Source organism: Eubalaena glacialis, chromosome 17 (genome assembly GCF_028564815.1).
Source record: "Eubalaena glacialis isolate mEubGla1 chromosome 17, mEubGla1.1.hap2.+ XY, whole genome shotgun sequence".
NCBI lineage: Eukaryota > Metazoa > Chordata > Mammalia > Artiodactyla > Balaenidae > Eubalaena > Eubalaena glacialis.
Window position 1 is genome coordinate 82,693,178 of NC_083732.1, and position 13,393 is coordinate 82,706,570.

General features: G+C 40.1%; 1 protein-coding gene across 4 annotated transcripts in view; it reads left to right on the forward strand.

Moving 5' to 3' along the window:
• The window catches only part of KHDRBS3 (KH RNA binding domain containing, signal transduction associated 3), a 165,469-nt gene that overhangs the window by 71,557 nt on the left and 80,519 nt on the right, over positions 1-13,393 (forward strand). For all 4 annotated transcript variants that reach the window (XM_061171428.1, XM_061171426.1, XM_061171427.1 and 1 more), the window contains exons 3-4: positions 1,844-1,960; positions 8,421-8,567. In XM_061171428.1, the coding sequence (XP_061027411.1) occupies positions 1,844-1,960; positions 8,421-8,567 (264 nt within the window). The remainder of the gene's footprint in view (positions 1-1,843; positions 1,961-8,420; positions 8,568-13,393) is intronic.

Consider the following 13,393-nt stretch of genomic DNA (forward strand, 5'->3'; position numbering starts at 1 on the left):
TTGCATGTATGGAAGCAGAACATCCAGTTAGCCTGTTTGAGCCTCAATTTAAAATTTTTAGAAACAAATAGCAGAGGATTACCAGTCATGTGAGGAAAGGCCATAGTGTAGCAAGAAACAGATTCTCAGAACATGGAGGGTAAGGGGAATCTGTGGGAAGAAGCAGGCTCTGTGAGCTCCACGGCATCGGGGAGGGGACAGCTACCGCCACTGACGCCTCAGGAGGATAATAACTTGTATCACTTCCATGAAATGTCTTAAGTGCCATAAGGAAGGGACAGATATAAGAAAATGCTGTTAGTAGTGAAACATGTGATAGCAGAAATGAGAGAATCAGTAGATATGTAGGAAACGTAATTAAATCTCCCAGAAAGTAAGACAGAGAGAGGTGAAGGAGGGAGGAAAAATCAGAGAGAAACTTAGAGATCCAACTCAGGAGGCCCAATATCCGATAGTAGGATTTCCAGAAAGATAAAGCAGAGAAAACAGGGAACAAGAATGAGGGAGGGTGGGTTGAGACATTGATTTTTTTACCCCTCACCTTGTAGTATTATTTAATATTTTAAACTCTGTGCACCTCACTTCTATATTCTTTAAGTAATTTACTTAAATTTAAAAAAGCAAAAAGATGACATGTGAAGGTTAAAAATAGTTAATTTAGTTTTTGTTGAAGACCAATAAAATTGAAAGTGGACAAGGAAAAAATACCATTTTGGTCTTTTAAAAGTACATATTTCAGGAAAATTACTTTCATTACCATAGTTAGAGACATGAGGAACAGTTTTCTCTTAAAAACAGCAACAGTACGGCAGTGGCATGGCTCATGGAAGGTGGCTGATATCACAGCAGCAGCTACATGAGTTTGTGATCAAGAATCCTGCCAAAGAGAACAGTTTCTCTCGCGGTAAATAGGGCTGACTTTCTATTTGGAAGCAAGAAGAATTCATAATTATTGTAAGGCTTTTAGAAGTTGTGTGAAATTCCTATCAATAATTATTTCTTTCAGTTGTATGTATTTATTCTCTATTATGTGCCAAGCATTGTTCTAAATGATTTGTTTATGTTGACCCATTTAATCCTCAAAATACCCTGCAAGGGGAGGTCCTGTTGCCGTTCATCATTCCCATTTTACAGATGAGGAAACCAAGGTCTAGTGACCCCGAGCCCAGGGTCACTCAGCAGGAAAATGGAAAAACCAGGTTTTACAACCATGGCAGTCTATCCTCAGAGTCCGTAGTACCCTTAATTCATTCACTGCTACTCTGCATGCTGAATAAAGAACCCTCTGCATCTAGGCTAAATAGATAGGTGGATTTTGTCATAAAGCTTTGGTCAGCCACTGAAGGCGTAGCGCTCATCTAGGCCAGTGCACTCAGTGGTTGATTAACCGAGGCTTAAGTACTGACCAGGTAGAGGAACCCAGACACTCCATGGTGACCAGTTTAGTGCACATTACAGGACATTTGGTGTCATTTTTCCTCACCAACAGTCTAATTCCAGCACTGTTCGTGGTTGATATTGAATGTGCGCTGAAATTGTCAGGATGGCAGCTAAGGAATTCTGGGAATTAACTTCATTTATTGATACAATTTGTAAAATACAGCCATCACTGAAGTGATCTGGTAGAAGGAAATACATCGTTTTTTGGTTTGTTTGTTTGTTTTAGCCCTGTTTTATGTGGTTTGTGGGAAACATTATAGGGTGATGAATGTAGCAGGAACTTAAATACTTGTCATTAGTCAATGATGTGTAGCATACTGACTGCAGTGTTTACTAAAATTCAAAAAATAAATTACTTTCCTCAGATATGAATGTTACAAATTTGTTCTTTTGTTTCTTCTAGTTCAACTTTGTGGGAAAACTTTTGGGGCCACGTGGCAATTCTCTGAAGCGCTTACAAGAAGAAACCTTGACAAAAATGTCCATCCTTGGAAAAGGCTCCATGAGAGACAAGGCAAAGGTAATACTTATTATAAACAATGGCTACTTTTTTAGTCAAGTTATATAATGTACTTTCAGATCATCCATGGTATTAGTACATATGATATAAAAGCTAACTAGGACCTCAAATGAAATTATGTGAAAATGCTATATATAGTGATATATTTGTGATAGTATTGAGAAAATTCGGTCACTCTGGCCAGTTTCAGAATATGTAGTATCTTAAACCAAAATCTGTAACTATTATTTTTATTTATAGAGTGAAATTGTAGCACCTGTGCTTTTGATTCTAGAAGCAATACCTTCTAGAAAGTACAGTGGTATTGAAATTATCATGAAGAGAAATAAAAAGTTATCTATAGTCTCACCATCACTATTTGCATTTTAGATTAGTTCTTTCAGGTCTTTTTTTCTACGCCTGTGTTTCATATTGTTGACTTTATAAAGTATATGCTTTTATTTGCTGTTTTTGCCTTTCTTTTGATATCCTATGCATTTTACCAAGTTAAAATTGATTGTAAATGTTTTAATAATTACTTCCTATTCTAACACATAGTTGTTCTATGTGCATGTATTCACATAACTGCCTCCTCTTCTTAATAAGCTAAAATTACTGAGTTATTTTTATTGATCACTTTCTTAAATATACCAATTCTGAAAGAAATTTTCACATTTCATAATGTGCTGTCGCTTTTGTTGTTCCATTATTACTTTGTTGTTCTCTCATTATTAAAAGATTTATATTACAGAGAACAAAATCCACATTGAGTGATCACTTTCCATGAAATGATTGTGTCAGACAAAAAAGTTATTTAGACAAAATCCAGCCTCCTCACAAAAAAATCCATTTAACAGTAGCTTTTATAATTAAAAAAAAAAAAAGCCACCATTTGTTTATTGAACAGCCACTGTGAGTCAGGCACTCTGTGAGACATTTTACATGCATTACTCCATGTTATCCTTGGAAAAATGATGACAGATACATAATATTTTCCTTATTTTGTGTAAGAAAAGTGAGATTCAGAGAAACTAAATACATTATTGGGTTCATCAGGGGAGTTCATTATATTATTTGATTAAAACATGGCTATATGTCAGACTCATATGGGATGCTGTTTAAAAATATAGTCCCGGACTTCCCTGGTGGTCCAGTGGTTAAGATTCTGCGCTTCCACTGCAGGGGGCATGGGTTCGATCCCTGGTCGGGGAACTAAGATCCCGCATGCTGCGCGGTGTGGCCAAAATATATATATGTGTGTGTGTGTGTGTGTGTGTTGTGTGTGTGTGTATGTGTGTGTATATATATATATATATATATATATATATATATATATATATATATATATATATATGGAGAGAGAGTGAGTGAGTGAGTCCCATGCACCAACCTGTTTAGGGTGAAACCTCAAAATGAATCTCCAGTAGGTGTTTAAAGGATTCTAATGCATGGCGAGGTTAGGTTGACTGCTCACTAAACATCACTGTCTCAAATGATGTTACTCTGATTCCCTGACTCATCTATTCTGGCAGTAGGAGCAAGTGGAACTGTATATCGGTCAGTTGGTCAGAAATTATGTGTATCTTGTTGGAAAGTATCCCATCCTTGCTGATATCTTAGTTAAGTTTTCAGGAAGACCATCTGGTAATGAGGTCCATGATACGACCAGTGAAGCCCATAGACTTTGTGCTGCTCTTGTTTGCTATTAAGGGAGTTCCTTGGTGAGAAGCAACATTTTGTGTTATGGCAGCAGTGATCAGGGCCCCCAAAGATCCTTTTACAGGTAGAAGGGAAGCAGGGAAGGCAAGTCGTTGGCCAGATTATATGTCCAAAAATAGCAAGTACCTGGCTGTGCGTTTAATGAAAGGGATCCTAAATAGCATCAGCTCGCTAGCAGGGCTGGGTGGTCCTCCCAGATCGTACTGCCATTTTAAGGGCTGGTGGTGGTTCTCTGCTGCTGGCGTATTAGACAGTCAGCAGTGGCAGTGGCCTGGAGTCCTTTTTGAGGGGAATCCGTGTTGTGGAGTAATGCATAACCGCTCTCCCTGTAGCGGGGGGATGAACTGGGAGATTGGGATTGACTTATACACGCTACTACATATAAAATAGATAACTAACGAGAACCTACTGTATAGCACAGGGAACTCTACTCAGTGCTCTGTGGTGACCTAAATGGGAAGGAAACCTAAAAAAGAGGGGATACATGTATACGTATAACTGATTCACTTTGCTGTACAGCAGAAACTAACACAACATTGTGAAGCAACTGTACTCCAATAAAAATTAAGAAAACAAACAAACAAACAAAAACAAGACCTCTTTCCCTGTCACCATAGGTACTTTGTTCATGAGTCCTTTGAGTAGCATTGAGCTGGCTGGGAAATGAGGTGCTTTGACATCTGCTACAGTGGGTCCCCTTGGCTGCCTGGTCACTGAGTGCATGCTCTGCCTCACGTGGGGCTCCCTGTTCTTACACACTTGGGCCTCTTCCCAGACCACTTACCACCCCTTCACTAATCCTCTCATTTCTGTGTCCTTGACCACATGGGTCAGCAAGTCGATAGGGGGATTCTGCAAGTGGCTGATCATTTACGTTCCATCAGGACACCTAGAAACTGAGGAAGTAGCATAGCCCATTGGGCCCACTGTCAAGGGAGTAGGAGCAGAAGTCCTTTACCTCTTGACCCCTTAAGCCCCACTTTCGTCGGTGGCCTTCAGTGGAGCAGCACTTGCTCAGAGGCAAGTCTGTTAATCCTCAAACTGTGTGAGTATTTCTTCATCTCAGTGCACAGTCATTCTAGTAAAAGGTCCCCGATCCTTATTGGGAAGACTGGGAGGAAGTGTCCAGTGCATACACACCAGGAGACGTTACAGTTACTGTACTCACGCAGCCTTCTCCTCTAGATTGAGCTTAGCTCTTTGGTTCTCTGCATCCCTGGGGCAAGCAGGGATCTGATCTTAGGCCAGGAGGTGATAAAGGGTAGCAGTAGTAAAGCATGAGAATTGTCATCTCCTTTCAAGGAACTACCTTGGCTGTTCGAGACAGGCTTCTGCCAGTGTGGAAGGCTCAGTGGGACTTTAGCGTTCGTATACTCAGAGTTACTTGAATCTTTCCAAATGTTACCAGTCCAGCTCTCAGATTTTCACTGTCCTCCAGACACCGTCCTAAGTCTCCCACAGCGATGACCAGGCAACCTGCTGGTCGTTAGCACACGCCTGAACTCTGCCTGGTCTGTTGACTCCATCAGCCTGTGGCCATAAGCAGTAAAACCTTCCGGGATACTTCTGGCTCTTTGGGCCTTGAACTGATAACGTCAAGTACTGAGTCTGTCATTTCCTTCTTTAAGTTCTTCAATACAGTAGAAGCAGCCCCTTTCACCCCACCCGGCCCACCATGTCTCCTTCTCGCCCGTCATACTGGGCCAGGTGGTCCATCAGTTACACCTTCAAAAGCATTTCACTGACAGTAACCACAGGTGATAATTTAAGTAGACAGGTGTCCCATCTGCTGTATCGTAATCAGATCCTCACTGCCTGAACTCCTGAATACTGATTTCAGTTGATCCTTTTTACTAATTTTTAGTCTACAGAAAATTCTCAGTTAGTGTTTATTTCTAAAGAGATTTCCATTCCTTAGTATTAAAATCTCATCCTTTTAGATTTTCAAAGTGTTCACCATTTAAATTCTAATGTGAACATAATTCATTTTCTTCTTGTGTTTGCTACATTGATGATATTATAGGAGTCATTACTGACATGTGTCAGGTGGTTATGTGGCATAATAATCACTATAATGCTGCGGTCTGTGGAGCCTTCAGTTTGTGCCAAACATGCTAGACGTTTTGCCCACCTCATCTATATTACAGAATAATAGAATAATTAACACTATTGTTATGTAATAATAGTTACCATTACTATATTTATCATTTGAGTGCTTATTACGTGGTAGGCATAATTCTAAAGACTTCTTGTGTCTTCCGAATTACTACAATTCCTTTATTACTGATAACTCCTAATGACTGTTACAACCACTCCTCTGTTACTACAACAACCCTTTGAGCAGTAGGCGCTACACCGTTGTCACCCAGTTTAAAATCACCTCTTCAAGATGGGGATAAAGTCACATGACCAGTTGCTGGATTTGGGGTTTGAAAGCAGAACTTCAAACGCACTCTGTGTTCTTCCCCAAACACTGCATTGCCTCATCATTAACCCAAGAAGTGACCCAGTCACAACTGCTCACTCTGTGGAGCTGCGTGACGGCTGTGGTGATGGTAAGAAGGCCTTCCTGTTCCAGCTTAAGTTTGTAATAGCAATGAAAATGTTTGCCTGTGAATCAACAATTATAATCTCTCATTAAAAGCATTAGTTTGGTGCCATATTAGAAAAAGATAAGAAATGTTCATTTCAGTAGTTCATGCTTTCAAAGATGAACTACTGTGCATAGAATCCAGTTTCTAAAACTTCAGCTGTGAAAGGCAGAGTCAGATCAAATGATTGGAAATGTTCTGATTAGAACAAGAACTAGTCCACCGTTGGCATGAAAGAATAGTCCTTTTCCTTTTTTTTTTTTTTTTTAATTTATTTATTTTTGGCTGCGTTGGGTCTTCGTTGCTGCGCGCGGGCTTTCTCTAGTTGCGGCGAGGGGGGCTACTCTTTGTTGCGGTGCACGGGCTTCTCATTGCGGTGGCTTCTCTTACTGCGGAGCACAGGCTCTAGGCGTGCGGCCTTCAGTAGTTGTGGCGCACGGGCTCAGTAGTTGTGGCTCGCGGGCTCTAGAGTGCCGGCTCTGTAGTTGTGGCGCACAGGCTTAGTTGCTCCGCGGCATGTGGGATCTTCCCGGACCAGGGCTCGAACCTGTGTCCCCTGCCTGCATTGGCAGGCGGATTCTTAACCACTGCGCCACCAGGGAAGTCCCAATAGTCCTTTTCATACTTGACAAATTTTGAAGGAAATGCATAGGATATTACGGTAGCTTATGTTTGCTCTCCCTTCAAATATATTTTTCTTCTTTTCTTTCAGTTTCTGGCCCACTTTCCATAAATGTGAAGGAAACTAGCATTTACTGAGTGCCTGCCACGTACAAGGCAGTGTCCTGGGCACTATATATACTGTCTCCTTGGCCAGGCCTTTACACAAGCTGCCTTTTTAGTCTTCTCAGTGGACCTACATTAATATACATATGTTAACACCAAATTGATTTTGCCAACTAAGTGTTGGATTACATATAATCTGTTCAAACTCACACACACACCTGGTGACCACCATGGCTAAAATTCAGGTATATCTAACTCTAAATCCCCTGCCCTTTTCATGCTCTATATTTTGATCTGTCTTTTCTTTGTAAAAATTCAGATTAGTTAAGTAACAAAAGTTGAAACCTTAAGGGGTGAAGTCAAGGGTGTGTGTGCCTCCTTGTCCTCTTGGCTAATTTTGGAATCAACAGGTGCTGTTGCCAGGAATTCCTGGGTTCTCTCTCTTACGGGGTGGGTTTTTTGGAGAGGCTAGGAAGGTTTCCTGCCTTTTAGAAATCACTCTAGGTGTAGGTTCCTACTAATCTTAATCTGTCTGTCTGATTTTAATGTTGAGAACAAAGACTTTTAAAAGAACCAGATTCTGTAATTGCTACTCTAACAAAGGCTTGTTAGAAAAAGATAACGGAGCAAAGTTAGTGGTCCCTTAATGATCTGGGGTTTTTTTCCCCCCTGAATTTCACTATATCCACCAAAATTTTTTTAAATGTTTCTCATAATCATATAAAATCCTATAACAAAATTTTTCATTTATTTTATTCACTGTTTTATTCTCAGATATAGTGCCTGGCATGTAGAAATGTTTTTTGTATGCATGAGCAAATGAACATAGAAATGAATAAATAATATTTACCTATTCATTCAAAAATATTTGTTGAACATCTACTATCTACCAAGCACTTTTCTAGACAAGGAGCATGCAGCACCAAACAAGACAATCATGGGTTCTGCTCCATGGTGATCACCTTAAGTGAGAAAAGTTAGAAAATGGACAAGCAAAAAGTAAGGCATTTCAGATAGTGGTAAATGCTTTGTGACAGCTCAGGGGCACACAGGGTGGCCAGTGCAGAAGTGAGCTTATTGCTTGGCCAGTCTGAGGAACACAAAGCAGTTCTCTGCGGCGCCTGGAGTGATTGGGCCGGGGAGGCTGGAGGAGCTCGAGGAGCCGGAGCGCAGAGCGCGTGGCCTTGGGGAGATGGCCACAGGGCTCCTGGGCCAGAGGCAGGACTTGAGACCCCTCCCACCGCAGCAGGAAGCCTTTGGGGTTTCCATAAAGGCCTGGGGACAGCAAGATCAGATTTGTGTTTTAAACTTTCTTCCTTAGGTGGTGTTTGCTGTCGGGTGAACCTTTTGTGATAACCACATGCCAGATAAGCTTGGGTAGTTTTTATTTTCTTTTTCTTTTTTTTACAGTGACACCCTTTTAAACATGATTTTTCTTTTTTCAGGAAGAAGAGTTGAGGAAAAGTGGAGAAGCAAAGTACTTCCACCTGAATGATGATCTCCATGTTCTGATTGAAGTGTTTGCCCCGCCAGCAGAAGCCTATGCCCGGATGGGACATGCTCTGGAGGAAATCAAAAAGTTCCTCATTCCTGTTAGTACAGTTTTTCTTGATAGTTAATTTGTACTTTAAAGTCCTCCCTTTGTTTTAATCCTTGACAGTTCTTATCAGTAATTGTTATTTGCATAGCGCTTTGTCTGTTACAGTGTCCCTGTGAATTACTTGGCATCATTCCTTCTTTACCTGTGAGGCCAGGGATTTTTAAAGAGATTAGGTAATACTGCAAGAAAGTTGAAGAGCACAGTCACTGGTGTGCCTTTGGGGTCTCAAGGCCGAAGCCTTGCTGTGACACTGAATCACCTCACAAATTCGTTGCTCTCGAGCGCGAGCTCGTTGGTGCGGTCCACGAGCCGAGCGCTGTGCTTGGTGCTGGTGTGCCGCGTGAGTAAGCGCAGCCCGCCGGAGGCTTGTGTGGTTTAGGGGCGCAGAAGCACGTGGTTTCTGTGCTGCGTGAGGAATGCGTGACGGAGACGGAGCGGTGGGCACAGAGAGGAAGGCACTGTGCGGGTGTTTATGTTTTTGTTAACAGTTGATGGTCCTTTTTAATCCTTTTCAGACACCCTGACATTGCTGAGAATGTGATCATTTAAAGAGAATATGTCCCTATTTCCATTACAAAAGTTAATTTCAGTCTTTTGTATAATTTGCATGTTCTAGATTTAAAAAACAAAAACTTGAACACGTTGGCTCTTCAGACAGTTTATTTTAGAGAAACTGTCACATCTGCCAAACAGCTGTCTGGGATAAGACTGTGTTCAGCGATTCCCAGTGGTGTAGTAGATTGACTTACCTACTGGAGCATGTGTCATGATTATGTTATCTGTGAGGAAGACTGTCATAGGGAAAGGATGTTTTAAATCATGATTGTCTTGGAAAAGCCAGGGCATAAGACTGTATTAAGTATTTTAATTTGTGAGCTTAACAGAGTTTTCATTAGTTCTCTCAAGCCAGTGTGATGATCCTATTATTCATTTAGTTTAAAAACAGAGTTTTCGAGTGCTCTCTATTTGATAGACACATGTGACCTAATAAAAAACATGGCCCCTGCCCTTGTGGAGTTTATATAATGGGAGAGACACGTAAGAATCAGATATTTATATAAATGACTTTAAAATTGTAACTCTGACAAGACCAAGGAGAGGTTTAATGTCCTTGTGGTCATTCAGTGTGGACGAGGGAGTGCCAGCTTAGCCAAGTAGGACAGACTCTGTTCTCCAAAGGTAGCAGCAACAGTCCTCCCACCCCATCACTTCACACTCTTCCACCAAGAAGTAGGCTCCAACTTCTTTCACCTTGAATCTGAGCTGGCCAGAAAACTCTTTGCCTAACCCAAGGTCGCAAAGAATTTCTGCTGTGTTTTCTTCTTAATGTTTTATGGTATTAGCTCTTGCATTGAACTCTGTGATCCACTTGAAGTTACTTTTTGTGTAAGGTGTTAGATTAGGATCTAAATATATCTTTTTCTATGTAGATATCCAGTTGTCCCAGCACCATATGTTAAAAAGACAATTCTGTCCCTATTGAATTGCCTTGGCACTACTGTTGAAGATTAACTGAATATAAATGTATGAATTTATTTCAGGATTCTCAGTTCTGTTCCATTGATTTCTATACCTGTCCTTACGCCAGGACCATACTCTTAATTACTTCAGCCTTATAGCAAATTTTGAAATCCAGGTTGTGTAAGTTCTGCAACTTTGTTCTTCTTTTTCAAAATTGTTTTGGCTATTCTGGCTCCTTTGCATTTTTATGTATATTTTACATTCAGCTTGTCAATTTCTACCAAAAAACCAAAAGCTTGCTAGGGCTTTGATAGTGCGTTGAACTTACAAGTCAATTTGGGGGTAATTTTCCATCCTAACAATATTGCACCTTCTTGTCCATGAACACGAAATGTCTCTCCATTTTTTTAAGAGATATTAAAAATTTTTCCTCAGCAGTGTTTTATAGTTTTCAGGATACCAGGCTTGCATTTCTTTTGTTAAATTTATTTCTAAGTATTATATACTTTTTGATGTTATTGTGAACGGAATTGTTTTTTTTTTTTAATTTCATTTTCAGGTGGTTACTGGTGTATAGAAATGCAGTTGCTCTTGTTTGTACCTTGTGACTTTGCTGAATGTGTTTATTAGTTCCAGTGTGTGTGTGTGTTTCTAATGGAATTATCAGGATTTTCTACATACAGAATCATGTGATCTGTGAATAAAGAAAGCTTTACTTCTTCCTTTCCTATCTGATACCTTTAATTTTTTATTTAATTTTATTTTCTTCCTTATTACACTGACTAGAACTGTCAGTGCATTGTTGAGTAGAAGTGAGGATAGACACCCTTTGCTAGTTTCAGTCTTTTACCATGAAGTGTGATGTTAGCTCTAGGGTTTCTTTTGCTGCCCTTTATCATGTTGAAGAAGTTCTCTTCTATGCCTGGTGGTAAGAGGTTTGGGTTTGTTGGTTTGTTTTAGTCACAGATGGGTGTTGGGCTGTGCTAACTGCTCTTCTGTCCATTGAGCCCTTCACGTGGCTTTTCTCCTTCATTCTGTTAATAACGGCGTATTGCATTTGTGATTTCAGATGTCAAGCCAGCTTTGCAGTCCCAGGTGAAACTCTACTTGGTCGTGATATGTAATCCCTTTTATATGTTGCTGGAAACATATAAAAAACCCTAATAGTTTAAGGATTATTACATCTATAATCATGAGGGATATTGGCTTGTAGTACAGTATTTTTATAGACGTTTATATTAAAGCACACATCTAGCATTTCTGGTGCTCTTTGTTTCTTTATGCGGATAGAGTTGACATATGGTGTTACTTGTTTTCAGCCTGAAGGACTTCCTTTAGTCTTTTTTGTAACATAGGTCTGCTAGCAAAAAAAGATTTTTTCTCGGCATGTCTTTATTTCACCTGTATCCTAAAGTTTAGCTTACAAACGTACCTCTTTTTATTGCGCTTCACTTTATTGTGCTTCAGAGATACTGTGTTTGTTTTGTTTTGTTTTGTTTTAACAAATTGAAGGTTTGTGGCAACCCTGTGTCAGGCAAGTCCGTTGGTGTCATTTTTCCAATAGCATTAGTTCACATCATGTCTCTGTGTGACATTTTGGTAATTCTCACAATATCTCAAATGTTTTTACTAACTTTATATCTGTTATGGTGATCTGTGATCAGTGATCTTTGATGTTACTACTGTGACTCACTGAAGGCTCAAATAATGGTTAGCATTCTTTAGCAGTATTTTTTAATTAAGGTAAGTACTTTTTTGTTTTTGTTTTTTTAGACATAGTGGTATTGTACACTAATAGACTACAGTATAGTGTTAGCCATAACTTTTATATGCACTGGGAAACTAAAATATTCGTATGACTGGCTTTATTTCAATATTTGCCTTATTGTGGTGGTCTGGAACCAAATCTGCAATACCTCCGAAGTATACCTGTATGTAATTCTTGGTCGACGGTTTTTTCTTTTAGGTGGTAGGAGGCCATTCTTCTATTTTCTGGCCTCTACTATTTTTGATGCGAAGAGTCATTAATTATTTTGTTGTTTTGTATGTAATCTGTTGTTTTTCTCTTGCTGTTGCTCAGACTTTCTTTTTATCTTTGATTTTCAACTATTTGACTGTGGTGTACATGTTTTTATCTCAAGGGAATATGTGAATATGTGGGTTTATGTTTTTCTTCAAATGTGGGTAGTTTTCAACCATTGTTTCTTTAAAATTTCTCTGCCTTTCTCTTCCTCCTCCACAACCCCCAACCCCTGGATTCCCATTATATGTATGTTGGTACATTTGATGGTGCCCCACAGATCTCTGAGACTCATTTTTCTTCATCCATTTTTCTCTGTGTTTTTCAGACTGAATACTTTTAATTAACTTCAAGTTCACTGATTCATTCTTCTGCCATCTTAAATCTGCTATTGAGCTCCTCTGATTAACTTTACCTTGTAGTTATTGTGGATTTTTTTAATCTCTTTTTTTCTTTGCTAGTCCAGATTTGGGCCCTCTCCTAGGCAGTTTCTTCCTGCCCTGGGTATAGGTGACATTTTCCTGTTTCTTTGCATGTCTCTTAGGTTTTTGCTGAGAACACCACATTTTAGGTAATGTAGTAAATCGGATTCTGATTCACTTTATTCCCAGAGGGTTATTGTTGCAGGTTTTGTTTTTTTTCTTTAATAATTTAGTTGGACTAAATCTGAAAAGTCTGTCTCCTTCATGGGTTAAAGTTTTGTTAATTTTTTTCCTTCTCACTTTTATTTTGAAGCCTGGCCTGCTAGGATTTTTCTCTGGGTCAGCATTGCTGAGAGATCAGCCAGTGATTGGTCAGAGGGTGTGCTCAAACACCTGTGTCAGTAAGGCTTCCCCCCTCTGCTGATGGAACTGGTGTGCATTGGGGAGTACATCCAAAGGCTACTCAGTGTTCCAGTCTGCCGTGGCTTCTCCTTTCTGCCAGGAATCCTTGTGTCTCCTTTGCACGTATACAGACGCACTGTCAGGCGAGGAGGTGTGGGGCACTTTAGCTTTCTTCGTTCTCTGCTGTACACGTGCATAGCCCTCCATTCAGCCAGAGATGTGCAGAGAGCTTATCAAGGCTCTCCATGGCTGTTAAATTTCTGGCTAATTGGCCAGTCTGTTTGTTGCTCGCCCCACCCAAAACGTGATTATTAGGCTTGCTGATTGACTGGTCTTCTCTATTCATTTGCTATCAGAATTGCTACTGATATTGACCGTGCTGCTGGGCATGGAGTCATTTCACACTTTCTTCAAAATTACGTGAACATCCTTCACTGGTTTTCACGGCTTTCCCCATCCTAGTGGAACTTATGCATCATCTGGGCTGGGGAGGAGGGGTGGGAGCACTCCCAG